This window comes from Pelecanus crispus, chromosome 2, assembly GCF_030463565.1.
Source record: "Pelecanus crispus isolate bPelCri1 chromosome 2, bPelCri1.pri, whole genome shotgun sequence".
NCBI lineage: Eukaryota > Metazoa > Chordata > Aves > Pelecaniformes > Pelecanidae > Pelecanus > Pelecanus crispus.
Window position 1 is genome coordinate 19067006 of NC_134644.1, and position 20296 is coordinate 19087301.

Consider the following 20296-nt stretch of genomic DNA (forward strand, 5'->3'; position numbering starts at 1 on the left):
CCAAAGGAACAGGGGATCCAGCAGAACATTGGAGGGGAACAACTGAGATGACAGATTGAGAAAAGGGTAGTGGAGGTGAGAGAAAAGTAAGGACTGTTGACACCAGAGCACTGCTGAGGAGCAAAGATAAGCACACAGAAGGGATGGAGAGAGTTTTATGAAAAATGAGTTTGAGACAGAAGGCAAATCCTGCAAGTGAAAATACATTAGAGGAGAAAGGTCATGTCAAAATACAGCAGAACTATTTATTTTTGTGCCACTCTTACCTTCTGCATTCTCAAAGCCACAATTTTGAATCTTATTATTTTTGTGCTCTCCAGCAGCTCAGGCTGCCTAGCAATGCCTGGCTGGCGTGTGCTGGCTCTGCCGTGCAGAGCTTGCCGGCTGCCTAGCAACTGGCAGGGGGGTGCAATGGGGTCCCTGGACCAGGCTGAGGATGCAGCCCTACCCCAACACCCCTGCTCCCCCAGAGAGGCGGAAGGGAGCATCTCCAGTTGTTACAGCCATGATGAAAACCTTAAAAATATTAATTGGAAAAAAGGGCACATGGAAGTGCCCACGAGAGCGCAGAGAGCCTGACAAATTGTCTCTGAGAAGCAGGAACAGCCCCATTCATCTCTGCAATACTCAGACACATGGTGACGATAACTGAAATATCAATACGGTTAATTATTCTGCTTCTTAAGTCAGGGCTAGATCTCTGTGGGTTAGATCTAAAGCACAGGAAGGCACACCAACACAACTATATAGCTTCTTGGGTGGCTACTTCTAATTTGGTATAGGAAATACCAAAAAGGTGACTTTTGCTCCCAGAAAAAAAAAAAAAAATAGCATTAAGTATTCACGCAGGATTGTCGGATTGTCCCAGTACAGCCACACTTTTGTAAATATATCACTGTAATCAACAAAAATTTTCTTACAAGAACATGAAACTTGGCATTTGGCAGTAGAGCTGATGTGGCTGATATGAGCAGTCCCTATGTCCTCTGTGCTACCAGCTGCCTCCTCAGATCCCTCATGTCCCTTTCCATTGCACTGTCAAAAGTGCTTGTGCAGCTAAACAACCGAATCAGGAATTGATACTGCTGAGAAACAGTCCAACAAAAAATAGAATGTTATTTTGCAGTCAACACTACCAAAGCAAGTAATGTTCCCAGGTGAAAATCAAAGACACTTGTCAATCTGTGGCCTAGAAAAGGGAATAGACAGTTATAGAGCTACACAAATTACAGTGCAGGAGAATTTGCTTTGATGCTGCTACTTTGATGCTGTTCTAAACAGATGCACTTAGAATATAGTTGCATTTTTCTCTTCCAGTCAAAAACAGGCTATGTCCCAGAAGGACAGTATTGCCCCTGGAGATCATCATGCCCCACTGAGAAGGGGCAAATCTCAGTGAAATAGTTGAGACACCGAGAGGTATAAAAACACATTTTACTTCGGATGAGATCTCATTCAGGTGATCATTTGGGTGGAGCTTGAAGAGCATCATTACATTTTTTCCTCTACCAGTCCAGCTGCCCCAGGCAGGAAAATTTTCATTCCCAGCTCTCTTGCACACTTCAAGTATATTGAGTAAGTTAGTTAACTTTTCCTTCTAATCAGCAGTTTATTATCTGGAGCAATGGGGAAGTGTGATAATTAAAAAAAAAACCAACCCAAACCAGAATAAAATAGTTTCTAAAGAAAAAAACAGTGAGTACGGTTCAGATGCACACTAGCAAAGGTGAGCTCAAGTCCAAGGTTTATTGGCTCTGGCTCAGTGCTGGTTCTGCTAGATTTGGCTAGCACCTGCATAGCTACCTGAATGTCTCTGTGCTTTCAGGTGCTTCGGAATCGCTCAGTGTACACACCACGCACACTAATGGAGCCAGCTTGGGTCTATTGCATCTGGGTCAATAAACCCTCTGAGAACCTCAGACATGACGAACACACTGCAAAGACACTGAAGTGACCCTGCAGAGAGTAATTCTGAAAGCAGGAGGGCTAGCATGGGGTAGGAGCTAATATGGCCTGCTGATCTAACAAGTTGAGCACGTCCGCACGACGATTCCCAGCGCGTCTTGCATTGCTTGGCCCTCGCAGCAATACTGCTGTGGTTGTATGGCACTAAGTTAAAAAGTCCTGCTGGAGTTGACCTAGCTCAGCGAGGAGATAGTTTTGGTGTTTCTGTATCTACAACGGGTCAATCTATGAGGCACCGGAAGAACGCCCGGCTGTGCCAGGAAGGCTGAAGTCACAATGCAGATGTCACAAGGTGGCGCTCTTTGACGCGGTCTTCCAAGCTCTTCTTGAATTGCGAGCACATTTTGACGTAGAGTTGGTAGGTTTTTTGTTTTGTGCAAGGCCTTTTGAGTCGAGATCCGTTGGAGGGAAAGTGGCTGTAAGGCCTCCTGGAGCCTCTGCTCTACTGCTTGAGGCGGGTGTGTTTCCTGGGAGCCAAGACTGCCCCACTCAGCTGCTGTCCTGCCATCTGCTTGTAGGACTAGGTTGCTGGCCGAAGTGAAGCACAATACATTTAGCAAAATACACACCACTGATATTTCTCATATTGCAAAAAGTTGACAAGCAAGGCCCTACACATCTGCTGTCTCTTGGTACAGGGGCAGCAACAGCATTTTAAGAAGAGCTGCCAACAGTTGTACTACATTTGAGGATGTTAACAGCTTCCATGAAGTCAGTCTGTGATCTGTAGGCAATTACAGACTCATCCAAGCCAATGGGTGTTAAGCAATTTGCAGCCAGACTGAATAGAGAAATCAAATTTGTCTTTGTATTACGACAGCTGAAAACAAGGAGAAGCCAGTGCCCAAGATGGTTTCTGATCACGCTTGCCCTGGGACCCGTTAAAAGCTTGTCTGTATCACAGTAGTGTTGCAGATCAAATTTAATTATTTTACATTAAAGGGGTACTTGGAATCCAAAATAAAATGTTTTATTGGAAATTACATGCTGTCTTAAAGAGAGTTATTGAAGCCACTTTGGAAACAATTTTGCTAAGCTGGCAAATGAATTAACCATCAGAAGATAGCAATGTAGATGCATTTCTACCTCACACCAAGTGCTGCAAATGTACCAGCTCCTTCCTCTGCTGTCCCAGACAGCACTCAAATATCTCTCTCAGCACCTGTCTAGCTGTTCCCAGCCAGGGGATGGTTTCTTTGTAACTCCAGAGGAAAGACCTTCCCAGGCCCACCGGTCCTTCCCAGGCTCCCTACCATTCATCCTCACTTCCACTAGACCAAGATGCTGGACTTTGCTGACCTCAGAGGGGAAGGCAGATCTATTTTTCCTCTCTCCACCTTGATTTAGAGACATCAGCAGATATACCAAAGAATCCTGACCAGAATGGTTTTCAGTGCTGCCAACAGAAGATAGAGTCCAGAGGACATGCAAAATGCTACACGATTATGCAGAGATGAGGCAGTCTGCTCTTACTGTGTTTATTTTTTTCTGAAACGTGCCAACTTTTCACCGCTGTGAATTTCTCTGGGACAGCTACTAAAATGCAAGGACTAATACCAGTTGCGTTTGTAACTGCATGCACACAGCACACAAAGCCAAGGCATGAGTAACGGGCCTTGGAGACAGCTTCTTCTGGGCCTGTTACTCATTGCAAAGGCAGGCTTGGACACTCAGCATAGAAGCCACCTGCTGTTATTGGCTTTTCTTCTGGTATGATCACAGGAACAGGATTTTGCTTACAAAAAAAACCACACGCAAGAAAGATCATACTAATCACCAGACCCTTACCTTCCATACCTTTCCAGCAACTAGAGGAGGCCTTGAATGATGATTAATAACTGAAGTAAACGAGTGGCAGGAATAACATATTTCCTTCAGCCAAATAGTTAAGTTCTTCTTATGAAACTAAAACCAGAAAAACGCTAGTTGTCAATTATTACTCCTGGGCAGGGCTTCACAAAGACCTGCACAGCTTAGATTCAGTATTTCTCCCCCACCAGCTCCCGCTCCGGGTAACCCCCTGGGAAGAGACTAATTACCCCTAATCTCGACGCTCCTATCGTTTTACCAATTTTGTTGCCATCTTACAAATTTCTAGCCTGACAGGCGGCTGGATAACCAGGGCAGCGCTTCCCTCCCAGACCCTTTTGGCTTCTCCTGAAGACAGCGAGCCACTGGGGGGGGGGCTGGGGCTTTTTTTCAGGGGGACAGGGGAAAGACACAAGCGTCTCCCCCCGCCTCTAGGCGCCCCGAAGGACGGTCGGACGGTCCGACAGCCCTGTTGCCGCCCTCCCGCTCTCCGCAGCGGCCGGGCGGGGCAGGCGGCCCCCGGGCACCGCCATCTCCCCGCGGCGGCTGCAGGCGGCGGCCATGAGCAGCTCCCGCCCCGCCCCGCCCCGCCCGGCCTCACCCTGCGCATGCGCCCTGCGTGGCGCGACGCGGCCTACAGCTCCCGGCTTGCTTTGCAAAGCGGGGGGTGGGCTTTTTTGCCTCTTTTTTTTTTCCTTTTTTTTTTTTTTTTTTTTTCTCCTTCCCCCCTCCCCTTGGAGGGGGAAGGATGGGTGGGGAAAGCGCGAGCTCACGAAAGCGAGGCGAGGAGGAATCCCACAATACCAGGCGGGTTGCGAGCCCGGCGCTGCCGCTGTCTCTTTAATGCAAGAGGAAGCGATGCGGAGGGGTGGAAAATGGCAGAGTTGCAGATGTTGCTAGAGGAGGAAATCCCTTCTGGCAAGCGGGCTCTGCTCGAGAGCTATCAGAACCTCACCCGAGTCGCCGACTACTGCGAAAACAACTACATCCAGGTGAGGGGCGGTGGGGCAGCGCACCGGGGCTGGCGGGGAGGCTGGGCTGGGCTGGGCTCGGCTCGGCTCGGCTCGGTTGGGCTCGGCTCGGTTCTCCGGTGTGGGCGGCGGGGCCGGAGCCGCCTGAGGAGCACCGGCGGCGCCCGGCTGCCCCCGCCGCGGCTCCTCGCCCCGCAGCCCTTCTCCTGGGTTTGCCTTTTCTTTCAACTTTTCCAGCCGAACGACTGGGCTTCCCTCCCCCCGCTCCGGAGGGGAAGGGAGGGGGTTATTATGTCAGTCCGGCTCGGAGGGTGTGTCTTTTTTTTTTTTTTTTTCCCTCCCCCCCCCGTATTTATTTATTATGAGTCACATCCCGGAGACCTCCCTGGGCTGGGCTGGGGGGGGAGTGGGGCGTGAGGGCCGGTGAGCCTCTCTGTGCGGCCGGCTCGGACCCGGTACCTCAGGTTTCCCCCTCGCTCCCCGGCGGCGCGGCTCCCTCTGGGGGAAGCCGGCGGGCCCCGGGGGCGGCGGTTGGTGACGGTTGCTGAGGCGGGCAGCGCCGCGCCGCTCCGCGCGCCCCCCGCGCCTCACGTGGAGCGCGGGTGGCGGGCGGCCCCTCCGCCGCGCTCCGCCAGAGCCGCCCGGCAGCGCGCGGCCGCCATCCGCAGCGGCGCGGCGGGCGCCTGGGGAGCGGAAGGGGCCCCGCACACGAGTGACATCACGTAATGCGGTCATCGCGGGGGATCCGCGGTGGGAGCCGCGCGCTGGGCCCTCGGCGAGGCCGAGGGGAGGGCGTTGGTGGCGCGGGGGGTCCGCGCCGCTGCCCTGAGGGGTTTGTGAGGGCAGGAAGCAGCTGCCCGTGTACGGGCGCCGATGCGTGAGCCTGAGGTGGTGCTTCAAAATGGCAATCTGCGCCTCCCGCGGGCTTCGCGACTCAGGCGGCCTACGACGATCGTTTCAGACCGGGTCTCCGATGCTGGAAGAGGCTCCTTTGGCTGTAGGGTGTCTCCACCAGTCGGTGTGGATTCCCCCCCCACCGCCGATTGCCAGTGCTTCTTGGCCTTGCTTGAAGTCTATATTTGTGAAGCTTCTTTAAGCACAATTTACTGTTGCTATTTTTTCAGGATTTGCAGCACATAGCTCTGTAAATCTGTATACATAGTCATACTGATGTGGATACAGAACTGTCCAGAGACGCTCAAATTCAGCTTCTTACTTTTTTAGTTAAAAAAAAAAAAAGGAAGGGGAAAAGCAAATAAACTCCACTACTTACTAGACAGCTTGTAAGGTGAACTTGTTGAATCTAATACTAGACTACCTGTGATGAGTCTTTAATACAGGTTATTAAATTCTCTGGCATCCATCATTGTTGGTGAGCTGTCTTGCTGTTTTTAGTAATGGAGCAGCAAATTTGAAAACACGGCTTTAATAATATGAAGATTTTTTTTTTTTAAATGAGCTACTTGGATTAAAACTGCTCTAACAAGGCATATTTTTAAGTGGGTTTGTTTTTTTTTTGTGGTATGTGAGGTAGTATGAGTTAATGTCTATTTACTCTTCCGAGTTGTTTGCTCCACCCAAAGAAAGCTGCTGATATAAATGCTTCTAAGAGGCGAGGTTCATTTGGTTTTACTCATGGGAAATATGACAAATACATGAGCATGGTAATTGCGGCACAAGTTTTGACCTGTCTTGTGCTCCTGACTTCTTCCCTATGTCAGAAAGTTACAGAGAATCTTCAGTTACATCATTTTCTTCAGAGTCCTAAAACTTGTATTTTCTTTTTTCAAGCAAACAAACCAAAAAACCCAACACTTGAGCTAGTTCCCATCCGGTCATTTGGGGTGTGTTTGGTTGTTTTTTTTTTTTTTTTTAAATTTGGTAGCTTGTTTTCGTATCATGTACCAAGGTCAGCTGGATGTGGGATTGGTGCGGTCTGTTTTATCTGTGTACAGCTGTGTTTACCCCTTTTGAAAGGAAGCTGGATTTCTAAAATTCCTAATGAGGACTTGTGCAGTGGTTTTGAAAAACGTATACCTCTCTTGTATTGTACACGCATTGTACATTTACTCTGTAAAAATGGCAAATACATTGATAAAATTACATTTTTTTTTTTAATGTGTGATGGAGTTTAATGTGTGATGGATGTTTTTTTAATCAGCACTTTATACAAAGCCATCTGCTCTCCAGTTGGACTACTGAACAGATTATACTTCCAGTGCCTGTGGTGGGGCCACTGCAGGATTAGGCAATATGACACAGGGCACTGGGTTAGGAGACTTGGGAGTGTGTGTGTATTGTGGGATGGGAAGGGAGGAGAGGAAGAGGCTTAAACCAACACATAATATGAAGTGTTTGTATTTTAATGTAATGGAGCATTTTACAAAAAAGGCAGATCAGAACAGAACCTGGCCGTGAAGTGAGTGTTAAAATAGTTCAGAAGTGGCTACGCATCATAACTTATCCCGTAGCACGTAACTGATTCAGTCTGGCCTCTTTGAGTTTGGATAGCTTTGAATTTGGAGAGTTTTCTCTGTTTCTGTAGGAAAGGCTATATGCTCCTTAGTAGGAAAAATTACCTTGCACTGTCACCCACTCTGTGCTCAAGCATTGAGGTGGAACAAGTTTGTCTCACTATTCTGAGTCCTTGTGCTAACAATTTACAGTAATTGTAACAGTAGTCAGATATTTATTCAGAACTCCTGATGTTCTCAGTCTTATGTTTTATATTCCTTGCTCACTTAAGCAGGAGGGTCATTTCCCACCCCCAGTATTGCTGTATTCAAACTTTATCTGTATTTTTGGATCTGAAAACATATGAATCTTGTTTTGTCTCTTTCACTTAATCTGGGAATAATTCTGGTAAAATTTCAGTCGTGCTGATTTTTTGAAGAGAATTTGTCTTCAAAGTCTTTAGGGATTCCTCAAAAAAAAAAAAAGGGGGGGGGGGTGGAGAGGGAAGCAGTGGGGAGAAGAAACTCACCTGGGTGGAACTTGGCTTCGTAACAGTGAATGTAACTCTGTTGACAGTAAGCATCCTTTTACTGAAGCATTCAGGAAAGATGACAGCATTTGCAACTCTCAAGTTGAAAATCACTGTTCTTAGAAAAGTGGGAAGCAGTTTCTTGCTAAGGCAAATTGTGAATAAATCGGAATGCCAGGCAGTAACACAGTTTGCCCTCCAGACCATGTGTATTCTGGTTATCTAGAAGGTTTATCTGATAGGAAAGGAAAAGAATTTGGGAGAAGCAGAGCAAATAAGTTTCTAAGGAAGATCTGTAGTGCTAAAAGTAAAATACAGCATGGTGGCAGTCGGGGGTGGGGGGGATGGGAGAGAGAGGGAGACAGAAAAAAGGGAAAGGAAACCAAATGTAGAAGTGGTAATTGAAGGAAGTTCTGATGTTATTGGTGGGGATTTTGGCTTTGACTGGAAGGAAAAAGGCATTATAAGTACGTTACTGTATTTAATCTGTGACAAGATTTAACATCTGTTATGTTTCTGGTTGGAAGTTTCAGTGACAAGCAGGTAGAAAATTAGATTCCTATTTTCTTTTAGATCAGAGACTTAAACTCTGAACAGTTTTAAGAGTAGGTCTTGAACCTTGAGTCTTTAACTGGAAGCATGTTTTTGTCTCCTGAAGTAAGTTTTCTTAAATATAGAGAAATTACACTTTTTCTTAATATTTTCTATTTTTTTTTCCTGGCCCTCTTTAGAATACTGGTATGACTCTGCTATCTTATGATGAAGACGTTTGCTTGTGAATTGGCATACCTTTATAATAATGTACAGTGAGATTAAGCAAGGGGGGGAGTGATGAAACTGTCTTATAATGGAAATAAATGAAACTTCTTCATAGATGCTGTATAAATGTAAGTTCCAGTACCTAGTGCCTTCCCCAAATCCTTTTGCCTGCAAATAAAATCTGGGACTAGCCCCTTTCAGTGTGCGTGTAACTGTGAAAGGTTATCTGAAAATCTGTAGCATAAAGCTGAAGATACTAGTGAGGAATTTCATCAGTATCCTAAACAGTATGAACTTTATCAGCACTAATACAGAAATAACATATGGAGTTAAAGCACTTACAGTTCTAATTATGAGTCTTCAGCTGAAAATATTAACTTCCAGAGAGATTCTTCAGTTAGTTTCATGGCTGAATTGAATTATTTTCAGTTTTTACTGAACTTATTTACAATAACTAGCTTATGAAGTGTTAGAATGACACAGGAAACCAGTGTCTCCAGTGTTACTGCACTGATGACTTCCTTTTGAACAACTTCAGTTGACTGGTGTAGCACAGAGAGGGCTCTCTGCGCTACAAAGCACTGCTTACAACTCTCCCCTGCCATCTAAATTGGATGTTTCTTACAGGCTTGTTTATGCCTAGGCAGATACATAGTTTTCATCACTCTGCTTCTAGACCACTTGGGAAGATCCATTTGTAATTTTTTTTTTTTTTTAAAGCTCAAATATGATTTTAATATGACTGTGAGAACCTCTAAATGAATAGCTTGGAATATGTACTACTTGTGTGAATTCTGATCTTGATGGTCTCTAGTGGGTAGATTTAGCAGCTTTAGAAAATAAATTGAAAGACCTTTTAAGGAAGTAAGTGCTGTGTTGCCTAAATGCGTGGGTTTTTTTGTTGTCATGTTATTTCCTTCTGTAGCTTCCAACTGGTATGTGGAAACTGAACGGTGAGTTAACAGGCTATTCTGGGTAAAACAGACAAAAGCAGGGACAGATTTCAGTTTGACTCCTGTTACAGAAAATTTGAACTCTCTTTCCACTTGGTAGAAAAGTAAATGTGTGGGGTTGAGCAGAAGTGTTGCATGCAAGAAGTTTTACAAATCCTTATCTTATGTTCCAGTATGCATATAGGAATCCTTTCTGTTTGATAGGTTGCATGTTCTGCGCTTCCTATACAGTAGATAGTACATATTGGAAAGGAAGGAACTTTTTTCGTGGTGTTTCTTTTGCCTTAAATGTTGGTAACTGATCTGATACTCAGTTTCGTTGCCTGGTGTACGGAAAGTGGCTTAGCTTAGTTCAGTACAAAGAAGTTCACTCAGAATGTCTAATTCAGGAAATGACCTGCTTTAAAAGGATAAACTTGTTAAATTGCCACTAATACAAATCTTTTACGTGCTGGGAGATCTTGCATGCTTTTATGTTTGTAGGTTAATGAGTTTGTATTGAGAGTAAACACAGTGAATTTTTTTTTTCTGGTTTCATTGCTGAACTTGGAACATTTTACAAAAAAAGCAAATTAAGCCAGTTCACTTTCTGTAACACCAAAATATAATTCAAAATTAGAGAGCTTGGGAGCAACAAGATAAAATATGCATGTAGCATCCACTGCCCTTTGTTGTTTTAAATCATATTCTTTAAGAAAAGGTGTTAGCTTATGCTTTTAAGCACTGTTCTTTAAGGTAGTTCAAGCAAATGTTTGCCATCAGTATAAAAGGCACTGGCTGTTCTGTGTGTGTGGTTTTTTTAAAAATGATAATAATTTGGGTATAGGTTGGTGGGCTAGGCTTATAGGTCTTCTGTGCCAATGCGTTGTCTGTGTTTTGGAAAATACAGCTGTGTATTTAACTCAAAAGCAGCAATAAGACCATAGTGCAACTTCACTGAATCGGCAAGCAATCACCTTGCATATACAGGAAATGGATCCTAGAGTGTTGTATGTCTGTTTTGTGTCCAAAGGAGGTAGATGATATGAGACCAGCTTTTCCAAATTTGAAATGTTTCTGTTAATTTTGGTACACTTGGTTTAAGAAGCCAGCAAGATGTCAGCTGCTCTTCCTGCTCCATTTCTCATTAGTATTTCAGCAGATGATTGTGTCAGCACTGTGCTGCCTTAATCAGGTGGAGTAAAGTGCATTGGCATAAGCTTTTACAGGTGCATACCGCTTCTTCCACAAAGGAAGCGCTGTCCACTCCCTTCCATTTGCACATACATTGGAAGGAAGAAGCTTGCAGGTTGTCTGTTGTCAATGTATGTTAAATGTGATCCTTGCTCTCTGTGCTGCTCTCGCTGTGCCCAGCCCTGTGGAATTGTTGGAAGGAAGGAAGAAGACATCAGTAGGAGGGGCAACTGTCTAATACTTACCTCCCTCTGGATCTCTGGGAGTTTGTTGCAGTAAGTAGCTCTTATGGTAAAGAGAAAATAGATGGGCCTTGAGGAGGGCTTATAAAGTGGATCACATTGTAGTAAAGGTAAGAGTACAGGAGCAGGCTGTGTACAAGTAGGAAGCATTGTACCTCTGAGAGCAAAGTTCCTGTTAGTGTCTGTGCTACTGATCTAAGTTTAACTAAAAAACCCAAACTCTGAAACAAAAAACCTGATGCAACTTCCCAGTATCTTTGTTTAGTATTTTGAACTGTCTTCATTTTACAGAAACATAAATGGAGGCATAGAATTCATAACTGACTCATGGAAGGTCATATAGGGACGTGCTGTCAGATTTGGGAACAGAACCTGATTGTTTGGACTTTGAGTGTGGTGCACCCTCCCCCCCCCCCCCCGCCCCGCTTTCCAAACTGCCTCTTGTTACACTACAACACAGCAAAAAGTGCGTATTTGCAGAAACGCAGAGAGAGTGTCCACAGAGACGGTGCAGTGAATGTCTTGGGAAAAGATGCACCTGAAACCATCATTGAACTCACTAGCAGCAATTGCTTTTTAAGAGTTTTACGTATGTCCTCTCCTAAGAACCTTGAGATTCTAATTTTTGGCTTTGCAAACTTCTGGAGTTACATAATGCTCACAGTACTGTCTGTCTGCATGTTGGTGGGTCTTTCTGTCTTGGCAGAGGCACTAGAAGATACCACTGTCTTTCTCGTTAGTGAAGGCAGTCTGTGTTTGATAGTTCTGCTGACTGAAATCTTATTTATCCACAGAACAACAGGGTGGCAGCTGTGTGGATGAAGTGTCAGTTCTGGTGTAGTAAGACATCCTTGAGGGATAAGAGGGTATCTTGCTCTCTCTGTGCCTGTGTTCGGTCCTTAATTAGTAACTTGGAGTAGGAAAGAGCACAGTGTCGTTTTTATTTGTTGTTACTCAGTAGGAAATGACTTGTGGACCCTCAGTTACTCAGTGTCCAGGCTTGTTCATAATTACCCGAGCGTTCTTGCTCCCTTTAGTATTTGTGCTACCCAGAGTGGTGTTCCTCTGATGCTATTTGTTCCGCCACCACCCCTTACACTCTGTTGTGTGTTATCCCCCCCCCCCCCCCCCCCCCCCCCCCCCCATCTGAGCACTGGTGACAGAGGCAGGTGGGCTTGGTCACAGGGATCCTCCCTTCCCTCCACTTCTAAGTAAAGGGAAGTAACTGCTGAATTTGTAATAGTAGATATGGTGCCTCAGTGTGGTTCCTCCCTTTTCCTGACCTTGCTGGTGAGGCAGCTGCTGCAGACAGAGACTTGATGTCTCCTGTGGGTTGTAGAAATAACCCTTTGCAGCTCAAAACTTGCACAGAGCCCTTGAGGGCCAAAATCAGGGTGCTGTGGAGAATAGGTTACGACCTGCTCCTGAAGAGAGCTCTGTGAGCAAGATGGTATCTGCAGGTGCCTTTCCTCCTTCACTTCCAGCATGTCAGCATGCCCTTCTGACTGCGCTGGAGGGGCTCGGTCAAGTGTTTCATCGGTTCAGGGCCAGGTAGTGAAATAAAAGATAGAGCACTTCTAATGGGTGGTTTCTTTGAGGAATCCATTTATTGAGCAGCAAATGAAAGCAGAACTCTAAACTCCTCCCCTTGGTATTAGAGGGAATGCTTTTTTTGCCTTGGGTTAATTAATGAGTGTAGATGCCACCTTTGCTTGAAACTATGCAAATAGTGTTACTCATTACTTATGCAAGCTCTTAATGCTGTTAGCAGGAGCCATGTACGCTTCACAAAGCATAGATTTGTTACTGTGATGCTGATATTTTAGGAGAAAAGGTGGGGGGACCCTGCAGGAGAATTTCAGCTTGGAGCGTAACGTGAGTGCAGCATTTTTGGATACAACTTGTAAAATTCAACAATCTGTATTAACATGAGATAAAATTGGTAGCCAACCTGCTGGCTAAGCTGACAAAGCAAATCAGTTTTGCCCTGAAAAAGACTGTTTACAAGGTGAGTTTATTTTTAATAATATTCTTGTCTAAGATTGCAGATCAGATATGTTTAGTTAGTAAGTGCTGGGTTTGGCAAACTGAAAAAGGCTCTGAAATTCAAAACTTCTCTTGGTTTGGGCCTCTCCTATGATCAAGGCTCTTCATAACAGTTGCAGATGATGTGTGCTGTACTGTATCTTCTGCCACGGTGGAATCTTCTAAAAGAACAGTAAAGGTAGTCTCTTCTGCAATGAGATACAGCTTTCTTATGTTCCTTATGTTAAGACAGCAGATATATTTGTGATAATGTCTTCCCTCCCTCTCCAAAGAGCCCAAAATAACTTCTGCTGCAGAAAGAGTACAGCAAGTTGATTAAAGAGCAAGCGTGCTGCTCCGTGTGCAAGGAGGCTCTGATACCGTAGTGATGACCAGTTAAAGAACTTACAGGGAAGAGACTCAGCATTGCTTTCTTGATTTTATTGTAACCTCGAAGACAAATAGGAGTAAAATGTGGTACTGTTCCTACTTTTGTTAAGAAAGCAGGGAGGCCTCTTGGAACTTGGGCAGAGGAGGCTTACTAAAACAAGTGCTGGTTTGACTTAGAGTTGAATGTAATGTTCTTACTGGGTGGTCTTAAGGTTATAAATAGTTCCAAGAAAAAAAATTGCTTGTTTACTACTCGAAACATAACAATTCTTTGATATCCTTGGAAAAAAAAAATTGAAGTGTAGACTCTTCTGGCTCCTTTCACACCAGCGTTTCACAAGGTAGTGTTTTTTGTAAGCTATACTTTATCAGGCAAGTGTGGGGTTTTTTTGTTGGCTTTTCCCCCCCAGCTAATCTTTCATCAGATGTATATCTTCACTTTCATCCTTTGATCTCCATGTTGTACTTCAGGGTCAGCAAATCCACCAACCAGTATTTCTCCTGCAGCAGTCATTGTCAGTTGAGCATCTTACTTGACTTTATTGTAGCAGGCGTGCTACAAAGTAATGCTTGAACTGTGGTCCCCATGGAATAATTCTGTGTTTTCGGGAGCCTAAGATAAGAAAATGTCTGCATAAAACAAATAGACAAGAGAAGAACAAGGTGTCCAGGCAGTTGCATCAGACATCTAAGCTGCAGTAACATCTGCAGTAACATCGAAGCTGCAGAATGCCATGCTATGGCTTGTCTTTTCACATTCATACACCTAATAACAGTAGTCGCTATTATGTCACTAAATGTTACTAGTGACATTATTTCTCTCTTCCCAGGTGCTTCTCCTAGCCTGTGATTTTAATGTGAATTTGCTGATTTCTCTCTCATTGTTGAAGTCTCCTGTCTGCTTGCTGGAGGCTGTTTCCTAGACCTGTTGTCTTGCTCTTCTCCTATTGCCAAATACTGTGTACTTTCTCTTTTGCTGCCATTGATGCAAGAGTGCTCTCATCACAGCATGTGCCTCTGAAACAGACTTATATGCTTGCTCTCTACCTCATTGACTTCAGTCTCATTTCAGATGTCATCTGAAAACCTCTTCTCCCTTGCCTGTTTCTTTTAATTAATCTCTTTCTGTTATTTAACTGCATATTTTACTGCCTTGCAGCTTAAATTATGCAGCTGTTTTTCATGATACCTTTCAGACAAACAGCTTCTACTAGCATGGGTTTGAATAATTTGAAACCTGCAGCTACTGAAGGCATTTATATACACTTCTTTTTTAGATTATCTTTATTGGCACAGAGTTGAGGCTAAGGCCTTGGCTGTGAAGTGGTCTGTAACCACTTAGGGAAGCTGTGATGAGCAGGATACAGAGGAAACAGAAGGCAGCTGTGGAGATGTGGTATGCAATGGGACTGACATGATTCTGTCTCCTAGTAAAATTCTCTCGGATATACGCGGCCAAGCCTTTCCTTTATAAGAAATCTGTCTTGTTCAGGAAGCTGGTCCTTTTGTTACTCTGAGACTAAGGAGTGGAAAGGGCTTAATAAAACACCTCTGTTTGGAGGGCTTTGGATCTCTTAACAGTGAGGGAAAGGTGGACATGTCAGGGGGAATGGTGTTCTGTTAACATGCTAGTAGGTGTATATTCACAAAACGGAGCTCTGAAGGGTTTTTATAAAATTTTATTATATCCTCTGGTGTTCCCACTGTGAGGCCTTGTGGCAGGTGGCTTGGATGATGCTTCAATCAAGGTTCAGAGAGCATCAGACTAACAAATAGAGATATGATGGATCAATGCACTTATGTTGGCAAGATCCTTGGAGACCTGGCTGGGGATTGTTGGGCTTTTGATTTGCTGGCTGACTTGCAGGATTTCTAAATCTCTGGGAGGAGCTATTGTTTCTGTGATGCAAACTCCTGGGTTTAGCTGTGTTAGATAAAATGTGCGTCTGGTTTGAAAGTGCTTGGCTTTACAAGGCCTCTCTTCAAATACTGTGGGTGTGTTTCCTGCTGCAGCATACCGTATGTTCTCCCAGCACTGAAATGATCTGGTTGCCACAGTAGTCCTGAGACTTGTCTGGGAGCATTGCAAGTACATGTTGTCTTAAATGGGAACAGATTTTGTATCTAGTTTCTAAGGTGTCTTTAGCTTTGAATGTTAGAGAAAATTGTTGTTGCCATAGATGTAATTGAGAAGTCTTGTATCACTTGAATAGTGGCCATGTCATTTCTGGATGTATGTTTCATCCCTCTTAGCAGTCTGTCCTTTAAACCAACGGAGAAGGATGACAGTCAATAGAAAGCTTTGTAGCACACACTCCCTCTTCGGAAACCTGCTATCCATGAACAAGAACTGCAAAATCAGCTCCTATCAGTACTCTGCAGTGAATATTGACGGTTCAGAGACTGAGGGAGTTATTTACTGTAATTATGAGAGAGGCTTGTTTCCTGGTGGTAGGAGCCATGTATGCAGGGACATAGTGGGCTGCTACTCCTCTGCCAAGGGGAGAAAAGTTAATGGTTTTGGCCCTGAATGTGGGACGTGTGGGGATTTGAGCATGTTCCTTGGGCACGGAAAGGGCTTAAGAGTTGATTAAAAAATAATCCATGTTGAATAACTTTTTGCCTTGCTAACAGAAAATGGGAATGGTTTGAAGGATGACTGAAAAGCAAGTTGAGGGTCTTGAGCAACTTTCAACTCTCAACCAAGTTTCTGGTAGGAGTAAAAGCACAGGAGGAATGGGGGAGAGTGTGTAACCCTCCTTCACTGTGTGCTGTTCTTCAGGCAGTCATGCCAACTGTGATGTGGTAGACGGACAACATTAAAAGTAAATACTGTTACTATTTGCTTCCTACCTACAGCTGACAGAGAGGTAGCTTTAGGTTTTTTTCCCAGGTTGCTGTAAGGGGTTACTGCAGCAGCGCTGGGGGTGGGGGCGTATGAACCGAAGCAGGTACTTTCTGGCTGTGTAACATCCCACGAGTCCTGGGGGAATGAATGTGGGGAATACTGTGAGTCATGCTTATCAGTCTCATAAAGCAGGAGGCTTTTTAAAATTGGACTTGGAGGGAAAGAGGTGTTTAATGGAGCCTTTGTGAAGGAGTTACACAAACATGAATAATGAGCAAAAGAAACTCATTTAAGCTTCTTGCCTCCTCAGAAAGTAACTAAATGCAAACTAACCACTGCAAAAGTTAAGAAAAATGCATCATCTTTAAGTATAATGGGTGCAAAAATGCAGCCATTCATGATGATAAGAAAATTCTCATTTTGTGTCTAGGAAAATGAATTTCTGCAGTTGTTGAGCAGAAAAGGGTTTTTTTTCTTTCCAGTTTACTTTAAAAAAAATGACAAGGTGGGAAGCTGAAAAGTAGTTCCTCTTGTAAGAGCTGGTTAGGAGGGGAGGTGATAAAAAGACCAGTCTCCAGTTTTGCTTTGGACATACCTTTCCAATCTTAATGATTCCTAGTTTTTACTTTCATTATAAATAATCCAGCCACCAAGCCAGGAAACATGGAATTGCTACTCTACCCTTAATTGGTTTGGTGTTGGACTTGGTAATGTTGGGTTAATGGTTGGACTGGATGATCTGAAAGGTCTTTTCCAACCTAAACAATTCTATGATTTTATGATTGTATATCTTCAGTGTTTAGGCTGGTTTTGTGTAAATAGTCTTTACTTTTCCATCCTCCTATTAATGCAGGATTTTATTTACATGTCAATACTGTATATTCTTTGGTAAAACTGAGAGTGTGTTTTTAGGTTATAACTTCTTTTTGCTACTGACATGGCTGCTTCTTGCTGTTTAAAGAGTTTTGAACAGGGCTTATGAAATGTAATTTTTCTAGTCCTGCGCTTGCATGCATCTGCTTGCATCATAGTAGGAATCTTATCTCTGGTAGCTAAGCCTTGCCAGCAGACTTAATTGGTATATAATTTGCTTGGACTACGACTTCTGCTGTTCCTGCAAGGGGCAAGCTTTGAACCAGTCGGATATGCCTGATACACTGTCCCACATGCTGCTCTACAGTTTCGCATGTCCTCCCTTGGCCTCCCCTGTGTTTTAACTAGATGGGGGCAGGTGCTCAGCTTTGTTTGGGGCACACAGATGTGCAGATAGACGGCAGTGTGGGTATGGGTGGATACGCAACTGCGGCTGACATGTTCCTGTTGTGAAAGGACTGTTTCTCTGAACACAGCTCCTCTGTGGCTGTAACAAGGGCACTCATCTGTCAGGCTGATTGCAGACGAATAGTAGCAAGAAGTCCTGGTGACCCTACTGCAAGTGCTGCAATAGAATAGTTCAGGGTTGTGCTACTACCGGAGGGGGAGACAGGGAGTGATGTGGATGTGACTATTCTGCATGTGGTTTTATGGAAATGCAAGCACTCCTGTCATCTGTATGACTCTCTGCTCCTCCTGCATCTGCCTAAAGCTGCCCTTCTCTACATTGTACATGAAGGGGAAGCAGTCTTTAAAATCATGTGAGGAGCAACATCAAAACACCAGTGGAACTTCAACATGGATTAGAAAACTTTGCTGTAATTGTGTCTGCCAGAGGTATTGCAGCTGTATTTCTAGGAAAAGTTACTCACTTGGACTGCTGTGTTAACTAACACCACAGCAACTCTGTCTCCAAGGGCTTAGTTTAAAAAAACAAAACAACACAACCCCCTCGCTCCTGAATTTGACACTCTATTTCCTATTGAAGAACTTGCTTTCTGTCTTCTGTTGGTTTCTGTAAGTTAAGTTTTATCTCTTGCTGGATGTGGAGATTACCATATTTATTTGCTTTTTGTTACCTACTGTCCTATTCATGGTTTTTTTGGGGAAAGAAACAATGGTATATTATTAACTTGCCATTCCTCTCTCCCTCTCCTCTTTTCCATTCTCCTGAGCCATCTGTTTTGTTCTGTTGTGTGTGTTTGTGGTTGGGTTTTTTTGTGGGGTTTTTTTTTTTTTTTGAGGAGCTAAATTCCTTCTTGCTGCAATTGAAACAACTCAGTATTCAAATGAGCTTATGTGTGAAAGGTTTTGGAATGCTGTTCCTAACCATAGGCTCAAATTTTAACATAATAAAAAGTAATTCTTCAAAAAGAAACTGGATGTAGTGTGCTTACAGGCACTATCAGATAAAAATTATACAGTTAGGTCCAGGAGTACATAAAAGTCTAAGCAATATTAGCAGCTGTTTATGTGATCAGATAGAAACAGAAACTAGGTTGATTTTCTCCACTTACATGCAAGTTCCTGTAAAAACAATCAGTCCTTGTATTGCAGTCCATTACTTTATTACTATGAGATCACTGTATAGCCTGTGTGCTATGTGAGTGTGTGCCTTGTGCTGGGAAGCAAGCTACTACAAAACTGGGGATCTGCTGATTTCTGGTCTAAGCACGTTGCGCCAGTGTTGTGAGATACGTGCAAGCCCTTGGATGGTTTCCTGCTGGAGTGAGTATATTGATCTTCAAGACACTAAATAGTCAGCAGTGTAGTGTCACAAAGTATAAGCAGATAATTTGACCCTGTAATGGCCATTGTTTTCTTCTTTGTTTTAAAAATACTGTGATGTTTGGGAACTGCCTTAACTGTAAAATCTGGGCAGTGTCTGTGTGTTGAAAGTGACTTTCTTAAACATGAGAACTCTTCCTGAATTAGGAACGCTTGCAGTCCAGACATTTGGTGCATGTCAGAAGGCCTGTGTAACTCTTGGCTCCCTGGAGCTGGACAGGCCTGCTAATGACTTTGCATGCTCTCCTTCCCCACTTCCCTCCCTGCTTTGTTGTCCTGTGTCATCTCTGACTCTCCATGTGGAGAAACATGTTGTGGTGCAGAGTGTAGCTTTAAGCCTGCTTGCTTTTGGACCAACCCTTTTGCAGATGCTGACGTTCAGTATGTAGCTGTCTTGCAAACAGCAGTTGAGGTTACCCTGTTGTACAGGTTCAGAGCACCATTGACATATAATCTGTGATACCAGGACATGCTGAGGTGACACTGTAATTTGATCCTTTATGCTAAATCTTGTTGTCTTAACCTTGCTTGCTCAATGCTGTCTGGTATGATTCCAGGCCTGCCTAGAGTGTAGGGAAGACTAGAGAGTGAGGATCTGGAAACAAAGGTACTCTTGGAAGCTCATCTGTAAAAGGTCATCAAATTTTAGCATGTTGCTTGTCTTCAGATAGAGATTTGTTGTAGTATTCTGGGCTTATTCCTTCAGTTTGATTTGTCAAAACTGAGATAAACTCTTCACTGTGTGAGCGCGCACTAGTCCTTGAGAGTAAACTGAAGAGGTAAATAAAATCCATAGAAGGAACTATTATCATTGATATTATGAAAATTAACTTCTTCACGCGGTATGAGCTGAAGAGCTTTGGCCCAAAACAGGTACTCCAAGCCGTCTTGATTCAAAGACTTGCATTGCTTGAAAATCTACCCAGTTCTGATTTTTCACTCCAGTTAGGTTCTGTGTTGCTGCCACTACATTACAAAGATAATTTTAAGGTAACTAATAAATGCTGATCTGTAACCTTCCTATTCTCACCAAAAAAAAGTGAAAAACAAGTCTGACTTATCAGTGAGCATGTCCTTGCTAGATGAGCTAAAATTTGTGGGTGGGTGCTGGTGCTTAAGAAGGTAAACAGAAAGCTATTTTAATTTCAAGCCCCATTACAAACAGAAAACAAACGATGAATGTTTGAGAGACAGTATATAAGGAAACAAATGGAATGTAAGTGCTCTAATTCCCTATTACTTGCTGTCTAGTGTGCTGAAATAATCATACGCTCGAAAGCCTTGGGTAGCATTCTTAGTTTTGAAGAAGGAAGGCTGCTATGGAAGTGCCAAAGGTTTCTTTGCCTGGCTGACAGTCTGAGGGTGGCATTAGTCTGTATTTGGAGCTCTGGCTGATGTCTCTGATGTCACAGCCTGCTTTGTGTCAGCTCTGAAGAAGTTTGTGTGTTTGATGTCATAAGGCAAATCATAGGCACTGCAAGGAAGTTAAAAGTGTAATTTTGAAGCAACTGTACATA

The 20296-nt window shown here is 43.8% G+C and overlaps 1 protein-coding gene across 13 annotated transcripts in view; it reads left to right on the top strand.

The window, feature by feature from the left end:
* The first annotated feature begins 4529 nt into the window (after positions 1-4529).
* The window catches only part of ABI1 (abl interactor 1), an 83555-nt gene continuing 67788 nt past the window's right edge, over positions 4530-20296 (top strand). For 11 of the 13 annotated variants that reach the window (XM_075706015.1, XM_075706017.1, XM_075706021.1 and 8 more), the window contains exon 1: positions 4608-4766. In XM_075706015.1, the coding sequence (XP_075562130.1) occupies positions 4650-4766 (117 nt within the window). In that variant the 5' untranslated portion in view covers positions 4608-4649. Of the gene's footprint in view, positions 4787-14296; positions 14331-20296 lie in introns of all 13 variants that reach the window. The other 2 variants (XM_075706016.1, XM_075706027.1) reach the window with 2 other exon arrangements.